Below are 24,122 nucleotides of genomic sequence, written 5' to 3'. Positions count from 1 at the left end.
ATGAAAACAAAGCTAGCTCTTCTGATGTCCAATGCCCCAATTACTGATGAAAGAGCTAAAGCTCTGCTAATTTTTTTCTTGTCACAAATCTCCATGATATCTCACCTTTGTGTGTCTTTCTACATATGTAGTACAACCCACTATACTTTGTTTCCACAAAAGTAAGTCATGCTGTGCACAATTGGACTCCAATCCCCACCCTCCCCTGGAAATATGCGTAGCATTTTAGCTTCATTTGCATGTATATGAAAACTAAAATGCACAACCCCTTGCATATTTACTTCTGAGTAAATCCCACTGAACGTCTGAGTAAAGATAGGTAGGATTACATGGAAAATTGCTCAAAATGATCTGCATTTATCTTTCTCCTTCACTCTAATCTTGCTTCTAGTAATATACAGATAGACAGCATGGAGTCTTCATAGCTATCAGCTGAAAGAAAGCTATTCCTGTTATCTTCCCTTGTCTATGCGGAAATAAATTTGACTCTCAGTCTCATATAGAAAATATATGATCTTTTAAGAATGCTTTATATCAGGCATTCGGGAGCACTGACCCCTGATCAGCCATTGGTTCTGCTATCCAAAAGCACAGATACAGCAGTCCTTCAACAGTGAGTGGCATAAATCACACCCAGAGACATTGGATCATGGATGAACCATTGATCTGTGCTGGAAGGACATGGATATAACACTATCATGAGCCATGTGATCCTTCAACAAGGATTACTCAATAGCTATTGATCCTGTGGCTTTCAGTGGGTTTGTTGCATGCCAAGGATATAGTATTGATATTTTATGGGCAGGCTATACTCATGGCAACAAACTCACATGGTTGAGCAGCTACCTATCTGGAAGTGAAGCAGAGTCATCAAAAATTAAGGTACTGGTGATTACATACTTGGGGAAAACCCTGGATATGCAGAAGAATCTATATTTCAATTAAATGAATTAATTCAAATGAATTCAATTAAAAAAGACGTTCTTCCTTTCATATAAAGGAGAATAGGCACTCCTTGCTCAACTACTACTGTTTTTACTCTTAACCAATCAATCAGCTAAAATGTATATGGTTTACTGGCTTAGATCAGGTGCCAACCTCAATTGCAGGATCCAATTTTTCAGTGCACAGAAATTGGGTTCATGGTTTTAGGCTTTTGCTTTGCTTTTGATTACAGAGTAGTATAAATAATCTGGAGTAACCTTTGCTGGATTGACTCAACTGAAATACTTGAGTCAAAGCAGCATGGCGGGGGCGCTTCTCTCTAGAGAGCTGCTGGCTGGGGATTGTGACTGATAAGTCTTTAGATGATGCAATGGAAGGGTGTTGATCTTTTCAAGGCCCCTGATTGAAAGACGTGGAAGTACATTATTATTGATTAAGCACTTTCAGGGTTTAGCCAGCAACATGAATTGTTGACATTTAATTACTGAAACAGCATGCCTATCAGACTTCTTATGGTAAGTAGAAATAAATAATGCAGATGACTTCAAAGAACCTGGTCGACATCCTCTTGATGTCTGAAGCAAACACACCAGAGATGAAGCACGGGCTTAAAACCTTTTCTGAGGAGAAGGATAGCTTAAATAATTCAACCGGTACACAAAGAAAGAGCCTTCGCTGTTTGACTGCTTCTTTGCCTACAGTCTTAAGCACACTTAGGAGAGCGGGGTGGGTGGGTAGTGTGGTGTCCTTCATATCTTGGACTCATTTCCCATCATCTCCATCCAGCATGGCCAATGGTCAGAGGATTATAGTCCAACAACATCTGGCGACCCCTAGAACTACCCCATGACTTAAAGCAGGGGTAGGCAACCTAAGGTCCATGGGCCACAGGGGATGTTTAACCGGCCCTCGAGCCGCCCGCTTGGCGAATCCCCACGTGCTGTGCTAAACTGGTGCAGCGCAGCGTGGGGATTCGCTTCTGTGGCACCGGAAATCGTGTCTGCTCAGATGCTGGAAATCATGGGGGGGGGGGCGCACTCACACACGCACACAGTCCAGCCCACAGAGGGATCTCTGCTGGAGTGAACCAGCCCAGGCAAGATAAACATTGCTGACCCCTGACTTAAAGTCTCATTGAACTCAATTGTTGTTGGCATCCATCTGTCTCAAGAGACAATGGAGTGCACCTCTGGGGGTGAAGTCAAACCAGTGCACTAGCAGCACCTCTCCGAGGCACAAGCCTGAGCAGTGTGTTTGGAGGTCCTGGGCTTCCCAGATGACAAGACCTCTCCTCTTGGCCTTACTGATGTGGTCCAAAGGAATGCAGAGCAAGACGTTTGGCACCAGTTGTTGGAAGGAGGCATACAAGGCAACGCCAACCATCTTAGGGACCCCGCTCTGGATTTGTGTAGGGTTTATTCCTTAGCCTGTTCTTCTCCAATGTATATCTGCCCTGGGTTGGCAACTCATGTAGTGTACTGGGCTTGGAGGGCGCTCATCACAGGCTATCTACACAACTATAACCTCAGCAGCTGAAACAGAGGGGGTGAATTAATATAGCATGGGAGGGATTCATACAGATTTAGACTCCATTGCACCCATTTATCATCTTATATGACAGGGATAAATCATGCAGGCAAATAATCCATCAAAGTCATGAAACGGGCAACAAAAGCCATTTTTAAAAATGAGCAAAAGGAGGTGCATGCCTAAGATGCTCCTTGCCTGGGACATCATCTGGCCATGTGTCTCTCATGTTTCTACATGCTTAGGGTTTTGCTGTTGAAAACGAGTGTACCAATTAATTTGTTATAGACTTTTTTTTTTTTAAAAAAAAAGATAAATATGCCCAGTGATTTTCAGTATTTCTTCATCTTATTAGTTCCTGTCCTAGCATTTTCCTCAGAAGCCAGTTCACCTCCTTGGGGAATCCCCAGGAGCAGAAGAACAGCTTCTTTTGAAATCAAGCAACTTATTGGGACTGCAGAGATAAGAAAAGCAGGAGTCACTGCACATCAGTGGGACCTCAGCCATGTGTGTGGGCTACTAATGGTGTACAAATGAGGCAGTGCACCACAGAGATTGAGTTAGAGCAGTTTCTTCTGTTTCATCCATGTTTTGCCCGTGGATGCACTGGCGGAGGACAGGAGTTTGGAGGGAGTGGACCGCCCCCTGCACCACTATTCCAGTAGGGTGCCATTGTGGTGGGGCCCCCCAGCATGTGCCGCGCACCCCTCCATGCACTTGGTGCCACACCCCAAAAGGCGGCATGCCACATCCCCAGAACGCCTGCCATGCCCCTGCGGGTGGCGCGTCATGCCCCCGGGATGTGCACCACACCCCCTGGGCACATGTCACGCCCCCGGGGGCACCAGCCACGCCCCCACCTGCTCTCCACCCCCAGTAGCGGAGCATGCAGCTTCGCCACTGCGTGTATGGTCCCTTTCACCCGAGAATCTAAACTGAGGGGCTGTGTGTCACTCTTAACTCTTCCATCCCTATCTCTAGGGTTCAATCTGTGCATCACCTGGAAATAGTTCTAACATGCTAGAGGTTCTGACTATGCCCCTCTTGCTTCTGATATTGAAGTTCAATCTCTGAACTATCTGGGGGAATTGAGGAGGTATTATTAAATGCAGCAGATGTAAAGTCATGGAAGGGCAGACTGAAATTGGCCTCCTTTTCTTTTTTAAAAAACCCAAACAGGTGAATTAAAGGGAAATCTAATAGGAAGGAACCCAAGATTAATCAATTGCTAATGGTTAGTTCCAATCTGAAGAGATGCCTAGGCCCCAATGGTCTTCTGATGACATCATTGGCAGCACTCAGCCTTTGCTCTTCCTCCTCCTTCTCTTCCCTCCCAACACTATACTTAGTGAAGATTCAGATAGAAGAAAAGCCCTGCTGGATTAAAAAAAACACATTAAAAACTCCCTGATACAGATATCTTCTACAAGTTGTGTAGTTCTTTATCTCCTTGACATTTGATGAGAGGGCGTTCCACAGGGAGGATGCCACTACTGAGAAGGCCCTCTGCCTGGTTCCCTGTAACCTTGCTTCTTGCAGTGAGGGAACCGCCAGAAGGCCCTTGGAGCTGGACCTCAGTGTCCGGGCTGAATGATGGGGGTGGATAAGCTCCTTCAGGTATACTGGACCGAGGCCGTTTAGGGCTTTAAAGGTCAGCACCAACACTTTGAATTGTGCTCGGAAATGTACTGGGAGCCAGTGAAGATCCTTTAGGGCCAGTGTTATATGGTCCCGGCAGCCGCTCTCAGTCCCCAGTCTATATGAGTCTTAGCCTGGACAACAAGGGAGTATCCTTTGCTACTTGTACCACACATAAACTACGGAATTCACAAGAGGCACTGATGGCCAACAGTCTGCATGGTTTTAAAAGAGGATTGGACAAATTCATGGGGGGAAAGGCGATCAGCATTCTATCTCCACTGTCAGCGGCAGTGTGCTTCTGAATACCAGTTGGCAGGAATCTCCAGTGGAGAGAGTGTGGTTGCCCTCAAGTGCGTTTGTGGGTTTTGTACAGGCATCTGGTTGACTACTTTGAGAGCAAGATGCTGGACTGCATTGACCTGATCCAGCAGAGCTGCTCTTAGGTTTTTATGTAGTCCTTCCAGCTTAGGCTGAAAGCACCCTGGCCAAATCTAGATTCCAGTGTGGATGCCCATAGCTTCAGCCTGGCCCTGATGGACACCAGAAAGAAACAGTTCAGTAGCAGTACAGTTGCAGAGAACAAGGTTGTTGTGCATCCTACTTGGCAGAGGAAGTCGTCCTCTTTTTGAGGGCTGTCAGAGGACGGTCCTCTGTTTGAAGGCATCCTCTGTTGGAAGAGTTGCCTAGTCAAAGAACCCTAAGAAAGGAGAGCAGAAGGGAACTTGAAGTTGCCCATCACCAATTCGCCCTTGGACAGCAGACGGAGCAGGCACACAGCTTTTGTAAGCAGTCTTCACACCCATGGTGAATGTATTTCTATTCAAGCAGTGATAATTATTTCTAAATTTGCATCTGTACATATAAATCAGCATATGCAAATGTTTATGTAAATCTGTGCCTCTTATTTTTTGCAAAGCATCAACATCTCTCCAGTACTGATTTTTGTCAGTTGCCTTTTCAGTAGAAGGTGGAATAATATCTTCTTGCTTCTGTGGTCTGAAATACTGATGCTTGTCTGTCCATATTAAGCTGTAGCCTAGATCCTCTCCCCTTTCATGTCACCCCCCACCTTGTGCCTTTAATGCCGTAAGTAGGTCACCAAAGATCTAAACGCTGTTATTTCCATTTCTCCCTATTACATCTGGCGGTGGCTGGAATGCATGTATTTGCAAAGCAACACATCAGAGCCAGGCCTGTGGTGTTTGCTCAAAGTGAATGATTCCCCCTCCCCAGTTTTCCCCTTAGTGCTATGTCGGCAAATAATAAATAAGTAAAAATGATTAACTGTTATCATGATTCTCAGAAGAAAGCAGGTCTTGCCTTGCTATCAGTTCTGATGTTCAAGGCATTGTGCAGCCATGAGACACAGAGCAATCCATTGCCATGCAAAATTAGACGGTTGACTTCAATGCCAAAAAAAGTCACATACATATTAGACACATCCCCTATCATAGCTGAATAGGGTGGACCTCTCTCTCTCTCTCTCTCTCTCTCTCTCTCTCTCTCTCTCTCTGGTTTTTCAGATTAAAATTTTACAGTCACATGGCCAAGATACAACATAAAAACAAGATTCCAAGGAATCTCTTGGGTCCTATTGTTAATCATTTCCTCCTGCATCTTTTATAATATTCCAAATCTTTTATCTCCCCATTGTATCCAAAATTCACCATTAAATTACAAGTGATATTCCAATCCTACTAAAGATTTTAACTGTTTGCAACGGTCTTTAAGATAAGTTATAAATTTCCCCCATTCCTTTTTTTGTCTTCCTGGTTTCTGATTCTTCCGGTCATTTTAGCCATTTTGGCATAGTCCATCAACTTGATCTTCTTCTCTGGTTGGGACTTTATCTTCTTTCCATCTCTGGGCCAATAACATCCGTGCAGCCGTGGTCGCATACATAAATAGGGGGTGGACCCTTACAATGCACCATATTATTTTTCGTATATTAATTTAAAGGCATAGATGCAAATTTAGAAAGAATTGGAATACATCTCACTGTCATGCACAAGGTGGGGACCCAGTGACCCGTATGCCTGGTCAGACTGCTGTCCGACTGCTCACTGTTGATATAGCAGAGAGAAACAAGAGTAATTCTGATTTGCTAGATGTAGTCATAAATAGAACTGGGATTTGACCTAATCTGGACCAGGAGAGCTCAATATTACCTCGCAATTCTCATTATTTGCAGACTCACCAGCTAGACAAGACCCCTGACTACATTTCTGCTTCCAGTGCACAGTAGGACTGAATTTTTATATTTTGTGGGAATTTTCAGCAAAGCCTGGAATCAAGAGTTTGGCTAATACTGGCCTGTGCATATGTTTCTTATTGAATTCAGCTGCCTTGCCAAGCTACAGCTACCTTCTGTATTAAAAGCAATTTGATCTGAGCGAGTAACAAGGGGTTTTGTCATTTGGCCAGACTTGTGAATTCCTTGGCCAAATGAATACATGGTTTATCAAGAGCAGAATTGATTCTGGAGCTGTAGAAGAGAAGCAAGAAACCAGAATACAGTGGTACCTCGGGTTAAGTACTTAATTCGTTCCAGAGGTCCGTTCTTAACCTGAAACTGTTCTTAACCTGAAGCACCACTTTAGCTAATGGGGCCTCCTGCTGCTGCCGCACCGCTGGAGCCTGATTTCTGTTCTTATCCTGAAGCAAAGGTCTAAACCTGAAGCACTATTTCTGGGTTAGCGGAGTCTTTAACCTGAAGCATATGTAACCCGACGTACCACTGTACAAAAAAGGGAGTTGCAATAGCATTCTGTCTTGTAGCTGTAGTTTAGCATAGGTGCTTAAATGCCACAGGTAAAGTCACAATACTTAGAATCATAAAATTATAAAGTTGGAAGGGACCCAAAGAGTTATTCAGTCCAACTCCCTGCGAACTTTAAAGTTTTAAAGAATGTACAGATTTTTCTAGGTGATGCTTAGGCTCCATACACACTATATATTTAAAGCTCCTGCAGCCAATTGGAAGCTGCGTAACCCATATCAGACGTTTGGATTCCAAAGAATGTTCGCAAACTGGAACATTCACTTCTGGGTTTACGGTATTTGGGAGCCAAAACATCGACTCGCAAGGCGCGCGACTTCCGAGGGACGACTATATATTACTTTTTAGACTAATGCCGGTGTATTCCATGTCTCCCCTCACATCCAAAGCAAGGTGCAGTCGCACCCCCAAAACATTATGGTAATTTGCTTGCGGCTGTAAGGTTCTATATGATTTCTTCTTCTATGTAAGGGGTGAAGATGGGTGGCGGATCAAGCCCTGTATAGTTGCATATATGAGAAACACTGTGCTGTAAAAATTATGCAAAGCTGACAGTTAATTTTCGTAACGAAAAGAGGGCCTGTGTGCAATTAACTTGCTGAAGGAATTACACAGACAATTATCTTATATTTGGGGTAATGAGGAAATACCAGCTCTCTAAATTGATGTCTTGGAGAGAGTAAACAGCTACTTCCAGCCTGAACCTCATTTATAAAATGGATTGTATTTGGAAGTGTAATACATTTTGAAGGATAATGGATACCCTCCGGGGCACCCGCTAATTTAAAATGTGTCTATAGTTAAAAGCTTCCTTTTAAAAGGGCAATGTTGACACAATGGACATATCCTCTCATGGGCACCAGATGAATGTTAATTGCTATAGGCTGACAAGGCAACTCTTCAGAGAGTGTGTTGCTCTACCTGTGCTAATGCTAACTCTAATAGCCAAAGAAGAAGTGCCACATCTTTCAGCCACAAATATGCAAAACACACATGGGTGTCATCTGGTGCAGCGGAGCTGAAATGAATTTGCTCCCTGTGATTTTCTGTGAATTTCAATGCCTGTTCTCTGAATCCTTGGTGAATGTTGTCTAGTGATTTAAAACTGCGGGAGGGAAGCCTTTTCCAGGCCAATGTTATATATTTATTTATTACTTTTCTATACCCACTTCCCCCCCAAAAGGAGCCCAGGGCAGCGAACCTATGCAAGGGATAAAACAATAGAAGCAGACTATGAATGATCTCAAGTAAAAAAAAGGGGGGGAGGCTAGTTGCAAGAGGAAGGTCAGAAAGCATCAAAAGGGCTATATAAGAGGTGCCTCCAGCATAAGTGGATAATCATAGAGGATTATGCAGAATTATGTGGAAATAATCGCTCCCGCTAACAGCGAACTCAGGTGGTGTTAGTGATGACATAGCCAAAACAGGCCCCTTCGAGGCACAAGAAGATATCCAGCTGCTTGGGGGAACCTTGCAGTTTGCAGAAGTACAAAAAAATTTTAAGATAATAAAATATTAGGCAGCAAAATATAAAACAAATATGACCCAATGAGGACTGAGCATGCTTGCTCCTAGTTGAAGAATGTTGAGCTACATAGCGGATAAAAAAGATGGGAATGAATGGAACGGCATGTTCCAAAGGAGTGCATTGCTGACTGGAGGCTAGGGATGGGGAGGAAATTATTCAAGAATGCAAAGTAAGCAAGCTCACCTTCAAATAAGAACAGAAAATAATATGTGAACTGAAAAGCCACTGTCCTTTGAAAGTTACACTTCCCTGAATTCTGTGCTGCTGTTCTCCAGCCAAGTAGCGGGTACAGAACTTCATTTAATCAGGTAAAATCTGCATAGAATTGCACACATTGATGACGATAGTATCAAAGGTGCATTGCATTAGGAGAAATTTCTTGCAAAAATGTGCGCATTAGGCAAAAATGCATTAGAGTTAGAAGAAGTGCATGCTAAAATGTTGCTGAATCTTCACAAGGGCTTAGAAAGAAAAATCACAAAGAGATGTGGAGAGACAGAGAACCAAACTAAAGATTGGGAAAATGAGGAACCCAAAATGTCAGTGTTCTAGCATTCCTGCTAGAAGGTCAGAATCCAATGCAATATTTTGTTGCGGGACCCACTTGTAATGCTAAAATCAGTAGCTTAACTAAGTGAAAAGGCAGTGAAGCAACTGAAGAGTAAACAGGTTAGCACAGGAAGACTTCAGGAGCTGCATCTGAGCCTATGTGCATCCAGGCCTCTGAGTCCTCTTCAGATGCAGATGGGAAATACAACATTGGTGCCTGTGACTGTGTCTTTTAGTGCCTGTTGGTTGTTAGCACCCCAAATGTATCTATTCAATAACAGCAGATCTTTGGAAGTCCAGCTGCTCTTAATTTGAATGAATACCTCCCTGAAACAAACAAGAACCTCCTTAAATTGCAAGTTTAAAGTGCTCTGCTGCACTTACAGTAGTAGCAGCAGCAGCAGCTAAAGGAGGTATGTGAATCTATGGCTCAGGCAGAGGGCCTTCTCGGTAGTGGCGCCCGCCTTCCACTCAGCTGTAAAAGAAATAAACAGCTATCAGACTTTTAGAAGATGTCTGAAGGCAGCCCTGTTTAGGGAAGCTTTTAATATTGGATGAATCATTGTATTTTGATATACTGTTGGAAGCCGCCCAGAGTGGCTGGGAAAACCCAGCCAGATGGGCGTGGTATAAATAATAAATAATAATTATTGTTGTTGTCGTTATTATTATTATTATTATTATGGATCATTTAAGCATTCTTAGCACAGTGGTGGAAAATTTTGAGTTCTCAGTGCTGGGTGGGTGACGTAGGCAGAATTCGGAGCACAGATTTAGCTAGATTTATTGTCTTATTCTAAAGATAAGCTCTCCTTTCTTAAATGGGACAAGTCGAACACCTACCTGTTGAAAATATTCTTGGCACTGAAACAAATCAGTGCTAACAGGGTAGTTGTGGTGTGTGAGGGGGCAAGGCAGCAGTGGCCAACTTGGATCTCTCCTGACCTTGCCCCACTGCTGCCTTGCCCTGGTAATGCAGAAGGAAAGGAGAAGAAAGGACAAGAAGAGTGATAGACTCATAATCTGGGGAACCGGGTTCGTGTCTCCGCTCCTCCACAAGCAGCTGCTGGGTGACCTTGGGCCAGTCACACTTCTCTGAAGTCTCTCAGCCCCACTCACCTCACAGAGTGTTTGTTGTAGAGGAGGAAGGGAAAGGAGAATGTTAGCCGCTTTGAGATTCCTTAAAGGGAGTAAAAGGCGGGATATCAAATCCAAACTCCTCCTCCTCCTCCTCCTCCTCCTCTTCTTCTTCTTCTTCTACTACTACTACTACTTCTACTGGTTAATTGGTTGCTTGTCCTGCACCTGCACCTAATTAATCATGTTAGAGTGAGTCAGCAAGCATGTGAGAGTGACTCAGCAAGATCTAAAGTCTAAATGCACTTGTGTTTGAAGCAGGTTTGCTCTGGGCTACTGCCTAGTATGGGTTGGAATGCTGTTGGAAAGACTATACTACGACTGTATGTAACTGCTAAGCTTTAAAACTGCATTGTACCCTACTTAGAACTGTCTGGTATTTTTCTGTTCCACTGGCACATTCCGCTGGCACACTGAATGGGCACTCTGCACATGCTCCATCATGCCCCTCACCCATTTTCATCTCGGCGAAGGGCATTGCTCTCATTGTTGGTGGGGCAGTGGGTTCTTGATGCCACCCAGGCCAATTATCTAGTTACCAAACATAGCTTTCCCCCTTGAGTTGTTATGTTCACTTTTCCAGCTGCTGCATCACAAATTTGCATTCATCCATAATTTTTTTACAAAGGTAAAGCCCAAGGTAAGCAGAGGGCAAGGTGGCACCGTCCCATTAAGACCAGGGCAGTTGATACAGTTGCCTCTGGTCAGTGGCGTAGCGTGGGGGGTGCAGGGGGGGCCGGCCGCACCGGGCGCAACATCTGGGGGTTAGGGTTAGGGGGCGCAAATCCACGGGTTAGGGGGCGCAAATCCACGGGTTAGGGGGCGCAAATTACTTGCCTTGCCCCGGGTGCTGACAACCCACGCTACGCCACTGCCTCTGGTGAAGGACAAGATGCCTTCTCTCCCATTCTGACCTGGGGAGCTGGACCTTACGTCAGTGTAGCAGCAGAACAGCATCCTGCACTTCATTGGAGGGCAGCAGGCTAGCTGGTGATGGGGGAGGGCAGACATTGTTCTGTCCTCCAATAACTTCATGTATCTCCCTGTCCCGTGCTGCCTGAGGCATTCTGCCTAACAGTAGGGCCGGCTGTGGTCTTTCAAGACATCTCACACTGTTCACCATGCTATGGTCTTTCAAGACATCTCACACTGTTCACTAGGCATGTTTTATGGCAGGAGGAAGCAATCTATCTCAGTCAGCCCCTCAAGTGTTGTTGCAAATGGATTAAGGCAGGAATTGGTGGCTCAGTGGTGCAACAAAACATTTAAGCAGGGTGCGAAAATGTCTTGGGTCTGTAGTGCCCACAGTGGTAAATCTCTGATGTAAACATCTGTTCAGGCTGAATGTTGATTTCAAACCAAGCCCACTTTCTCCTGTTCTTCCTCCCGTGCAACATCTATCTAGTGCCAAAGAGAGTCAAAAATCAAAGGCACTGCCGTTGATCCAAGGAGATTCTGACAAATGTAACAGATTATGATACTTTTCTCACAGAGAGTAACTGGATTAAAGGATTGATTTTTTTTTTCTGTTGTCTTTTCCTTTTTTTCTCTCTCTCTCCCTTCCTCCTTTGTACTCTCAAAAAATTGGAATCTTTCTTACAGGAAGAAATTGCTTCTCAAGTCTGAGGTTGTGGAGGTAGAGATGCCATTCTTGAGCATGACTTGGATAGTTCAGAGAGGGGATTGTTTCTTTCAACGCTAGACCAAAATATCTTAATGTCTGAGGCAGAGCAGCAAATGCAGCCCTCCAAGTCAGAGGGTCCATGATAGTGATGCTGGAGGCAGAGCTAGTATATTTGTCCCCTGCAATATTGTTCTTCATCAGGGTGGGGAACCCAAGCCTCACATTCCCCTCATGTGAGAACAGGTTACTAGACTAGATAGGCCATTGACCTGGTCCAGCAGGCTCTTATGATGTTCTTATGCTAGGTAGAGAGGGTCTGTGTCTGAGTTTCCCTTCCCTAGCTCTATGTACTGACATGCGGGTGGCGCTGTGAGTTAAACCACAGAACCTAGGACTTGCCGATCAGAAGGTTGGCGGTTCGAATCCCCGCGACGGGGTGAGCTCCTGTTGCTCGGTCCCTGCTCCTGCCAACCTAGCAGTTCGAAAGCACGTCAAAGTGCAAGTAGATAAATAGGTACCGCTCTGGTGGGAAGGTAAACAGCATTCCCGTGCGCTGCTCTGGTTCACCAGAAGCAGCCTAGTCATGCTGGCCACATGACTTGGAAGCTGTCTGCAGACAAACGCCGGCTCCCTCGGCCAATAAAGTGAGATGAGCGCCGCAACCCCAGAGTCGGCCACGACTGGACCTAATGGTCAGGGGTCCCTTTACCTATGTACTGACATAACACCCCAATGAGGCTAATGCGTCAAGTGTCCATCAGCCACAACCCAACTCTACTTTTCAGTTGCTGCATTAAGCCACAGGTCACCCTTGGCTCTGTCACTGGTGCTGTAGCTCAAATCCTGAACCACCCTCCCAATCTCTTTGTCAAGTCAGAACGAGCAGAGAAAAGTCCATATTTTGCCATCTTCCCCAGCATAAAAATCTTGAGTCGTGTGTCAGCAAGTGCTTTGCCATCATTTCTTATAAGCCAAGACCCTTCGTTAATTATAAGTACACATTCTCAGCAAGGGAGTAATTCAGGCTGGCTATAATTCTGGTAAGATTTCAAGAAAAAGCACTTACATTACTAGATGCTTTTCTTAGAACACTCCTGTGAATCAATGTTATTTTTTTAAATGGACTGGCAGGGAAGTGCGACTGTGTACAGCAACCTTCCCAACATGGTACCCTCCAGCTAGGTTAAACTACAACTCCCATCAGGCTGGGGGTGATGGGGGTTGTAGTCGAAATCAGCCGGAGATCATCAGGTTGGGGAAGACTGGCGTAAAGCAGTCTGGATAGCTCAGTTGGTTAGAGCATGGTGCTGATAATGCAAAGGTTGCAGGTTCAATCCTTGTATGGGACAACTGCATATTTCTGTGTTGCATTGGGGTGGACCAGATGACCCTCATGGTCCCTTCCAACTCTACATTTCTATGAATCACAGGAGGCTCTGTGCAGCATCTCGAGGTAGGATGTTTGTGTTCAGATTAGGCATGAACCCAAATGTTCCCTATTTGACTACAGGTGCCGAAATGGCTGGAGACATTTCTGCAATTTGTGGAGGGCAGGGGTAACTCAGCGGAAGAAGTGTGTGTGCATTAGAAGTGAAAACCACTGGTTGCCTGAAGCTGTCTTTATCCTGCCATTCTCACACAGTAATTAAGAAGTGCTGAGGAAGATGGTGCTATTGCATCAAGCTCTGCAGTGGCAACTAGAAATCATACTGACCCTGACTCTATGGAATGGGTGGGGATGGTTGGAGTGTCATGGTTATCCCACTGTGAGTGGGTTGGTACCACAGGATAGGGATGGAGAGGTGTGACTTAACTTCTCAGATATTTCTTTTGCTGGCATTTTTTATTTAATTATTTTGTCTTTTGCAGCTGTTGTCTTGGTTGTTGGTGATTAGTCATTTCCTATAATTGGGTCGGAGGGTTGCTTTATTGTTTGCTGATAATTTAGCCAATATTGCCATATGATATGCAAAATGAATTCTTTAATTTTGCTGACTGATTTTCAAGTTATATTTTGGGTTACAATAGGAAGAAAGGCCATCGCTCACTGGTGGAACATTTGATTTAGATATAGATGATGCTGGCTAAGGCTGGAAATACCTCCTGCCTGAAACCCTGGAGAACTGGACTAGACTGACCAATTATCTCACTCGGTCTAAGGCAGCTTCCTACGGTGGCACTGTGGTTTTTGTTGTACATTTTGCCGTTTTTGTTTTGAGTACAGGGATATAGAAAGGTGGTTTGCAATTTTAAAATGAATTGAAAACGCGTGGCTGGGAACTGATTAGTGATGGGGCGGCAAGGATTGCTCATGTAGCTGCAGTTTACACCCCCTTAAGTCACCTAGGAATGGCACAAGGGAGCATTGTTTTCAGATAACTACAGGAGAGAGAGCTAAGGGACGCGGGTGGCGCTGTGGGTTAAACCACAGAGCCTAGGACTTGCCGATCAGAAGGTCGGCGGATCAAATCCCGGCGAAGGGGTGAGCTCCCGTTGCTCGGTCCCTGCTCCTGCCAACCTAGCAGTTCGAAAGCACGTCAAAGTGCAAGTAGATAAATAGGTACCACTCCGGCGGGAAGGTAAACGGCGTTTCTGTGCGCTGTTCTGGTTTGCCAGAAGCGGCTTAGTCATGCTGGCCACATGACCCGGAAGCTGTACACCGGCTCCCTCGGCCAATAAAGCGAGATGAGCGCCACAACCCCAGAGTTGGCCACGACTGGACCTAACGGTCAGGGGTCCCTTTACCTTTACAGGAGAGAGAGAAATGAGCTACTTCAGGGAGAAGCTCTTCTTGATCCCTTAGGTCATGGGTGAAGAACCTGTGGCCACCCAGTTGTTGCTAGACTCCCAACTCCTGTCAGTCCCAGCCAACATGGCTAGTGGTCAGGGATGTTGGGAGTTGTAGGTCAGCATCAGTAGGAAGCTGCAGGTTCAGGGGAACTGTAGGGAAGAAGCACCCTGTTTGTTTGGAGCCCTGCACCCCCAACTCCTCTGATGGGCTCATCCATGCTTCCATTTGTACCATGATTTGCAGGAAACCTGATTGACGTTTGTCCCAATTTAGCAGTAAACAGCTTGACTGGTGACTGGGAGCGGCTGCTGAGACCACATAACTCCCAGTACGTTTCCGAGCACAATTCAATTAAAGCCCTAAACAGCCTTAGTCCAGTATACCTGAAGGGGCATCTCCACCTCCATCATTCTGCCCGGACACTGAGGTCCAGCGCCGAGGGCCTTCTGGCGGTTCCCTCGCTGCGAGAAGCCAAGTTACAGGGAACCAGGCAGAGGGCCTTCTTGGTAGTGGCACCCGCCCTGTGGAACGCCCTCCCACCAGATGTCAAAGAGAAAAATAACTACCAAACTTTTAGAAGGCATCTGAAGGCAGCCCTGTTTAGGGAAGCTTTTAATGTTTAATAGGTTACTGTATTTTAGTGTTTTGTTAGAAGCTGCCCAGAATGGCTGGGGAAACCCAGCCAGATGGGCGGGGTATAAATAAATTATTATTATTATTATTATTATTATTATTATTATTATTATTATTATTATTATTATTTCTTCCCCGGGGAAAGCAGTGGGACTAAAACTAAAACAAGAACCCCTGCTCAGACCTGTGCCTACAAATCACAGACCTGTGCTTACAAATTGCAGCACAAACGGAAGCGTGAATAAGTCCTATCTCTCACTAATTAAGATCACCCACTGATTATGTCTTGCTTGAGGACCCTCAAACAGGGTGCTTCCCTAGAACCCTCGCCTTCACCGAGACTCGCAAAACAGAGGCTGACTTCTCAGAGTTACAGACCAAGTAGGCATCTCTTGTAACGAAGAGGATGTTTTCAGCAGCGTCGCCATAGCAACAGTCAGATGTTGCTCCAACCCCCGGAATGAACTGAATGCATCATCATCAAGTTGGACCTTCAGTTGGATTCTTCCCACCTGGTACTTGAGATGCGTAGATGGCCCACTTCACACCAAGAAAAATGAATCCATTAATATTTGGAAACGGGAACAGCCTGTTAGAGAGGAATGGTGGTCTCTGCAATTTTTCAGGTGTTGCTGATTCAGAGTCTAATTCAGGATAAATACATTTAACCAAAGATAGCAATGATGATTAAAGGTGCCTTGGAGGGCTCTCTGTCATGTCGCAGGAACATGGGAAGCTGCCTTATAGTGAGCCAAACTATGGATCATTGTTCCATCTAGATCAGTGTCGCGTACAGTAACTGACTATCGAGGATTTCAGACAGGGGTCTCTCTCAGCCATACTAAGACATCTTTTCCAGTTCTGAAACCAACCCTCCCTCCTATTTTGCAGTCCCCTTTGTTTTCACCTTCACCCTCATTCCCATGCCGCCTTTGCCTTCCTCCTTTTTTGCAAACTGCTCTTGCACAGACACATATAACCCCTGAGATCTCCCCACTGAATGCAGTTACTAATCCCCTTTTCACGAAAGCATTTCCAAAGTCACACAGTGCCCCTCTTGCCCCCCCCCATTTTCACCTTCACCCTGCTTTAGATACCTCCTCCTCACAGGCTTCTTCAGCTCTCAGGGAGCACTAGATGGTTGTAATTCTTTTGTGATGCTAGCACCATCTGTCAACGACCGCATGAACTACAGTATGATGACAGACCAGTGCATAGAGAAAAACGAAAGATTCAGCACAGCTCTTCCCTGATCAGCCTGGAACCTGCTTGTGAAAGGATTGCCTTAAAACTAGAGACAAACTAATCTCCCAATTTTTATTTCTCTGTTTCTCATTTTTTTCAAATTTTAAGTCCAGCTAATTCCTTTCCCGCATCATTTCACAATTTATTTTAATTTTTTCATGGAAATTCATCAGCGTTTTAATACACATTTCTTCTTTTAAATCTAGTTTTGGCTAATGCATACGTTATTGCAAGCCCCTTCCCGTAATACAATGAATTGTGTGCATGTTGTTTTTAATAATAAAGGCATTGTTATGTAACACTTTCCCCCAATATAATGCATGTTCCCACCTTTTTTTAGTTGGAGAACTGTGTCAGAAAATTTAGAGAATTCAGTGACTTCTGAAGGGTAGCTGTATTTCAGTTTGCATACTTCTCTTGGAAATGCAAATTGAACCAACTTTCTCTTCCACCCCTCCTTCATACATGTTGTGAATCTACCCAAATTTTCAGATTCACCATCTCAGTCTCTGGTCTCCCTTTGATATCTGTGTCATGCCCTCTTCGCTGTGTGCATTTCAGCTTTGGGTATTTTTTTCATTCCGGAAGGCTTTTATGATTAATTTCTGTATATGCTGACTTTGCTTGTCCTTAAAAAAAAATGTTGTTGTTTTTAATGATGTTTAATGCTTGGATCTTACGGTTGATGTTTTTTGTTGTTTTTGAGGCAATTATCTATAAGCCACCTTGTGAGATATTCCCACCCCCCAAAGAGACAGAAAAGAAATATGCACATAAATACATACAAATTTAAAATTAACTTAGTGGGGAAGTGGTTGGGATTGGTAGTTCAGTATTATAAAGTATTTTCTCTGTCCTGGTTCTGTTAATTATGTCCTTGCCAATGGGCATATAAAGCTTACAGAAATTAGCACTTTTAAAAGTCTGTTCCTATACAGACTTCATTTTTTTCTTGAATGTTGTATTTTCATTAATCATCTGCGAAAGCTGTGACTTGTTTATGGATGCTAGGTAATGACCTCTAGTCTCCCTGGCATGCAATTGTGGATGTTGCATGGGGCAAGGGCATCAGGTACTCTGGAACCTGAACTGAAAGCCTCCTCTTTTTGTAATTTGGTACCCAGCCTGGGACTGAGTCTACTGGGAGTCTTCTTCATGAGCCGAAGATGGGCGTGCAGCATTAGCCCTTGCCATAGTTCTCTGTCAGGTAGCATGAGGACTTCTGGACTTCAGGGCAGGAACTTTGTTTTTTTTAAATAAATATTTATTAAGATTTTACAAATTATAACAAACATATCAATACACACACACACAAACAAAAATAACATAAAAAGAACAAGTATAATTTCAATACCTTAATTTCTTAAAACTTATTTCACCGACCTCCTCATACCTCCCCTTTCTGCATTCCCATTTCAAAAAATTAATTCAGCAAGTCCTCACCCTTGATTTTATCTAATTATCATCCTTACTTGTTTGGAGGTTCTAGAAGGGGAGCGCAGCTATCGTATACCCTTGACCGAAGAACAGTACACTCCTTCTATCTGGGATGGTCGTCCTCTTCCACCGAGCGCGCAGCTTCGGGAGGGACGCACATGGAGCGGTGAGGGAGGAAGGGGACACCCACCTAGCCAGCCAGATCAGCCGAATCAACCCTGGCGATCAATGGGGTGACAGATGTCGCAGGGGTTACCAACATAGTTCCCTTCAGAAGTCATTGGACTTCAACTCCCACCAGCCTCCGCCAGCATGGTCAATGGTCCAGAATGATGAGCATTGTAGTTCAGCAGCATCTGGAGAGCAACTTGCCTTCTGCCTCTGCTCTACAGGTATCTCTAAGACTTTAGCTTGCATTTTTGACTTTCACAGGCAAATTACGCGGTCAAAGTGGGCATATCACATCCATAGATGCTCCCCTGTTGTGCGAGCAGGAAGTCAAGCGGCCACCAAAAGAGGGCATGAAGTGACTTGTCTCTTTCTGGTCGCTGGTCACACTGAAAAAGCAAAGGGCAATCGCTGAGCCACTAGGGCCTTTCCAAATTTCAAAGCCAAGCTGCTCCAGCTTCTGCTTTGTGAACCATTAAATTGCACTGAAGTTGTATGCTTGTTCATTTCCCTGCAGCTCAGCCCAGATCTCTCGCTTTTCCTGCTGTATTGATCCATTTTTAGTCTTTCTTAAGGTTCCAGCTGCCCATCTCCCTTCATTCTTACTACTTTTTGTTTTTAAAATGGCACATTAAAGAGTGAGAGAGAACGTAATGCATAAACTCAGTTGTGAACTTGGGTGGTTAAGTGTCTTTCGGAGGGGGCCACCTAAAAATAAGATATTCTTGGAGGACTCCCAAGGCATGCAGAAATATGCAAAATTATAAATCGAAAGAAAAGGGAGAGGAGAAAAACCCAAACAGTTTGTAAAAGTGGAAACTCAGGGAGGGAACTGAGGCAGGAAAAGGAGGGTGGAGGTGGACATGCAGTCTTCCCCTTCTGCCCCTCTCCTCCTGATATTGACACATGCAATGCCCACTGCAGCACCATGCCCACTGCAGCAAGTTCTGCCTCCTGTTATGGAGCAGTGCATTCAATAATAAATGGGGTGATGGATGGAACACCTCTGCATCTCACAATGTTTGAATTCAGTATTCTTCTAGGAAAATATGAGCAAATGCCCATATTCCTCTTGGTTAAGATTTGGTAGAATCTCCAAGGGCCAAAAATATTGGTCCAGGCCAGGGGTCAGATCTAGTCAATCAGTCATTGATTATCTATCATTGGCCTGATGTTACACCCATATGAACATAAAAAGTGTATGTTGGAGGGACTTGGGAAACTACCTGATACCAAGCCAGATTATTGATCCATCTAGCTCAGTATCATCTACACCAGGCTTCCTCAACCTTGGCCCTCCAGATGTTTTGAGACTACAGTTCCCATAATCCCTGACCACTGGTCCTGCTAGCTAGGGATTATGGGAGTTGTAGGCCAAAAACATCTGGAGGGCCAAGGTTGAGGAAGCCTGATCTACACTGAGTGGCAGTGGCTCTCCAGGATAGCAGATGGGGGTGTCTTCTCTGCCCTATCTGGAGATGCCAAGCGTTGAAGCTTGGGCTTTCTGCATGCAACCCTCTGAGCTGCACCCCTTCCCCCAAATGCAGAACAAGGAGCAAATGCAGAACAAGGACTACATGCAGTTCTTCCAGCATCATTAGTGTTTGGGTGAGGAATTGTTCTCCTCACAAAAGAGAACAGCAGGTGGGATGAGGGGAGTCAGCTATTGAGATTCATACTACAGGGACCAATTAAACACTGGCAGGGAACTCAGGGGATGATGCAATAATTGCATTCAAAGTTTTAGATTTATGCTTCCCTGACTCTGTGTGGAATATCCACGTTCCCCAGCTGGCAAACAATTGTGTTGTAACTGCAACTATCGGTTTCCTGTGCTCATGTAATGTAGCATTCCTTTCACCCTTATATCAAGACCGCTCTCATTAGCCAGTTCCAAAGTCTAGTGCTTATCCCCTGTCCATGGTGCTGAAATACCCAAGCCAGGCCATTGTGGCCTGTTGGGGGAATGAAAGACAGCTCACAACATGAGTGGTTGCAGGGGGGAAATCCCAGTACAGTCATACCTTGGGTTACAGACACTTCAGGTTGCGTTTTTTTGAGTTACGGACCGCTGAAACCCGGAAGTACTGGGACGGGTTACTTCCAGGTTTCAGCGGTCGTGCATGCGCACAATCTCAACCCACGCATGCACAGACACGCCATTGTGGGTTGCGAATGCTGCGGGTTGCGAACATGCATCCCACACAGATCATGTTCGCAACCCGAAGTCTCTAAAAACTTGTTTGGGTATTGATTAAAACCTCAAATATTGAACAACTACTGTTCATTCCTAACATAGAAAATCTAATCATCTACCTACCTACCTACCTACCTACCTACCTACATGTCAGAGGGGTGTATGTGTGCGCAATTTAGACTAGAATTGCACTCAAGAATTGTACTATTGGGAATAATCTGGCATTGGTAAAGAGATCCATTAGATGAAGTCATCTATCTTCCCTGTTTATATCGTCCTGGGTTTTGAATAAGGCCTGTGTGGGAAGGAGCTTTTTAATTGCATCGTATAATTCATCTTGCACTCATTTGTGTATTTACATGTGCTTATTCACTAGGGAACAGCTAAAGTTTAATTGTCATTGCTTCCTAAGTAGCTGAGTAGGTGGATGCATACGGAGCTGGTAGTTTGTGCATATGGATTAGTCTCATGTCAGAACAGATTCCTTGCTGAGGAGACTGTACAGATTTATAGATTTGTCTTAATTGCTTGAATGAATGCTTCACATCTGTAGAACATGCATTTCAAGCATCCAAAGCAGTCTGCAAATGTTACCTTTGTAATCACAAAAAACAGCCCCGTATCGTAGGATAGCATTATTACTCTACTAATGCAGGTGGAGGGGTTGGTGCATGTGTGCCACAATAGCCCCTGTGCTTTTAAGTGAGTGGAGGTGAGATTTGGAACTGGGAATGAGATTATAGTACATTCACTTAGCCAAGATACTAGGGAAAGAACCATCACTCAGTGGAGGAGCGTGCATTTTGGTTATACAGGAGGTCCTGATTAAACCCATAACATCTTCAGTTAAAAAGGTCAAGCAGAAGATATTGGAAAAGACCTCTCTGCCTGGTATCCTGGAGGGCTAATCCTGGTCAGAATCAAGTGGACATTACTGGGCTAACTGGATAAAAGTTACATTCCGGAATTGGGTTTATTAGTTTAGATTTCCTGGTTATACTAATAACATTGGTTCCTGTGTTCCTTGTACTGTATACTGCACTACCTGTTGCATTAAGGAACTGTAGTTTTTTGATCGATATACTATCATGCTAAATTTTATTTGCACCAATGGCTGTGGTGTGACACAATCATGGATATTATCGGACATGTTGCCCCTCTTTATGCACATGTGCAATTCTGTTCCCCCACCAATGAATATGGCAGGAAGGAGCTGTATGATGGATGTACTGTATGCTGGAATACTGCCCCAAATTCTGTCCCATGATTTTCTGGGTTAATGGGGATACAAATGGATTTTTTTTCTGGAAGCAATTAACATGGAAATGAGAGCTAAACTTCCACTGCATTTTGTTCACTTTTCAGAAGTGGCTTTTAAAAGATAAAGGTAAAGGGACCCCTGACCATTAGGTCCAGTCGTGGCCGACTCTGGGCTTGCGGCGCTCATCTCGCTTTAGTGGCCGAGGGAGCTGGCGTACAGCTTCCGGGTCATGTGGCCAGCATGACGAAGCCGCTTCTGGCGAACCAGAGCAGTGGACGGAAACGTCGTTTACCTTCCCGCCAGAGTGGTACCTATTTATCTACTTGCACTTTGACGTGCTTTCGAACTGCTAGGTTGGCAGGAGCATGGACCGAGCAATAGGAGCTCACCCTGTTGCAGGGATTCGAACCGCCAACCTTCTGATCGGCAAGTCCTAGGCTCTGTGGTTTAACCCACAGCGCCACCCGCGTCCCTTTAAAGATCACGTAGAATGCGAAAATGATCAAGTAAGGAAATGTTGGGGAGATAGAATAAAGTTCTGTCTGAATGCAGCTGAAGAGTCTGACCTGGTATAAGTCAGTGTTCCAAGTTACTCTAGCGTAGTTATTGTATTGAATTAATTGTAAATTTAGGCCACAATGTTTGGTCTGGGTTTCCTGAAAGAGCACATGCTTTAAAAGATTGGTGGGTGGGGTAGGGGGAATTTGTTGGGACATCTTTATTACTTCTGTTCAGTTCTGAACTTCTTGCCCTACCCATTCCTGTGCTGGAATCATGACTCCTGAACTCTGTACCTGTTGCTGAGCCTATTCCATTACTTGCCTGAATAAGATCTCTTTCTTACTTACAAGAGTCTCTGCCTGCGTGTTTTGGGTGGGAGCCAGGACAAATGTGTAGATAGGACCAGTGAATGGAAGAGCAGGCATGACTGGTGACAGTTTGCCCCCAAGGTTCTCGACGTTTGCAGAGGAAGGTTGTGCAGGGATGTAACCTCTGAAGCACCACTGGAAGTGACAAATTTGCCACCACTTATTGCAGTGGGAAGTCACTGTGAGTCGGGACTGACAGCATCAGTATGGCAAATACACATTTCATTACTTCTGGTCAGCTACCTTCAGGATTTAATTTGCTAGTGTCACAGCTGGAGAGGCTGTTTCACACCTCCAGGGAAATTTGGCAAGACCTGCCTCCTAAACCAAATGATTGCATCTAGCCTCCTTCACGGTTTATTATTACAATCATGACAAGCCCAAGTCATACCAAAGCCCTCCGAAAAGCTGGGAGCAGACAAAGACCCTCAATGTACTACTACTACCTGTTTGCTTTCTCTCCCTGCAGAAACACATCTCACAAAGATTTGAGGCCCAGCCTCCAAATAGAGTTAAGGCCAGAAGGTGTTTTGGACTACAAGTCCCATCGTCCCGTACTCTTACCTATGCTGACTGGGGATGGGCTGAAAGTTAGTCTGGGGAGCATCAGAGAGGATGCACTTGGCTGGGGAAAGCTGGTTTACACCTTCAGTTTCATGGAAATAAGTGGGGAAACCTAGAATGTGCCATAAAATCTGTGTGCCTCCTCAACTCTCTTTACTCTCATATGTTCTTTCATTGTCAGTGGGTGGGGGAATCTGAACCCCCCTAAACCACAAGAAAAGCCCTGCTGGGTCAGGTTAATGTTTCATCTAGTCCAGCATCCTGCTTTCATAGTGGCTGCCCAGATGTCCATGGGAAGCTGCAAGCAGGACCCAAGCTCGATAACACTCCCCCCTCCTGTATCTTCCAGCAACTGGTATTCACAACCATTACTGCTTCTGGCTGTACCCCCTATTGGTACATGAAGCAGAAAATAATGTTGCACACCACCCCAATCTCCACAAGCGGTGTGACATGACAAGGATGTCAGATGCACTTTAGCCTGGGTTTTCCTTTGGAAATGAGGCTCTGCCCAGTTGGTGGTGTCTTTATGATATGTGGTTTGTTTACACATATGTGCAACCTGAGAATATGATGGGGACTGCTCAGAGCATTCATATTCCAAGAGGGTCTCTTGCTTCTCCCATAGGCACAGAAGGCTTGGGTCTCAGAACAGAGAAATCAGCCATGCTCTTTGTCTCTTTGTCACAGTCAGCCCATCTGGTGTTGTTCGCCCCACTTCCTCTTCCTTGTATGTGAACCAAGTGAAACTGTTCCCCTCTAGCATACATCATCCAAACTCAGTGCTTTTTCCCCCCCTAAAAAATGTTTAAGGGTACTCTCATTTTGACTCAAGAAAATCACTTCTTTATAGTTCAAATTGGGGGTGGGGTGGGGAATACAGTAAATGGACAAAAGTACAAAGAACATGTATTACCTCACGCATTAAACACTCGCTTCCATCTGAGACTCGGGAAAGGAAATGAGGCCGCCATTGGGAGTAGTAATGGAACTGACAATTCACTGTGCTAGAGTACAGTGGTACCTTGGGTTAAGAACTTAATTCATTCTGGAGGTCCGTTCTTAACCTGAAACTGTTCTTAACCTGAGGTACCACTTTAGCTAATGGGGCCTCCTGCTGTTGCCGCATGATTTCTGTTCTCATCCTGAAGCAAAGTTCTTAACCCAAGGTACTATTTCTGGGTTAGCAGAGTCTGTAACCTGAAGTGTCTGTAACCTGAAGCATCT

At 44.8% G+C, this 24,122-nt stretch overlaps 1 protein-coding gene across 3 annotated transcripts in view; it reads left to right on the top strand.

Annotated features, from left to right (window-relative positions):
- The window catches only part of PTPRO (protein tyrosine phosphatase receptor type O), a 132,905-nt gene that overhangs the window by 33,177 nt on the left and 75,606 nt on the right, over positions 1-24,122 (top strand). The window contains exon 1 of one of the 3 annotated variants that reach the window (XM_081209850.1): positions 15,657-15,780. The exons of the other annotated variants lie outside the window; for them this stretch is intronic. Coding sequence (XP_081065976.1) covers positions 15,757-15,780 — 24 coding nt within the window. The 5' untranslated portion in view covers positions 15,657-15,756. Of the gene's footprint in view, positions 1-15,656; positions 15,781-24,122 lie in introns of those variants that run through there. 3 annotated transcript variants of the gene reach the window in all.

Source organism: Podarcis bocagei (assembly GCF_964188305.1).
Source record: "Podarcis bocagei genome assembly, chromosome: 10".
NCBI classification, from domain to species: domain Eukaryota; kingdom Metazoa; phylum Chordata; class Lepidosauria; order Squamata; family Lacertidae; genus Podarcis; species Podarcis bocagei.
This window is presented reverse-complemented; position numbering and strand designations above follow the sequence as displayed.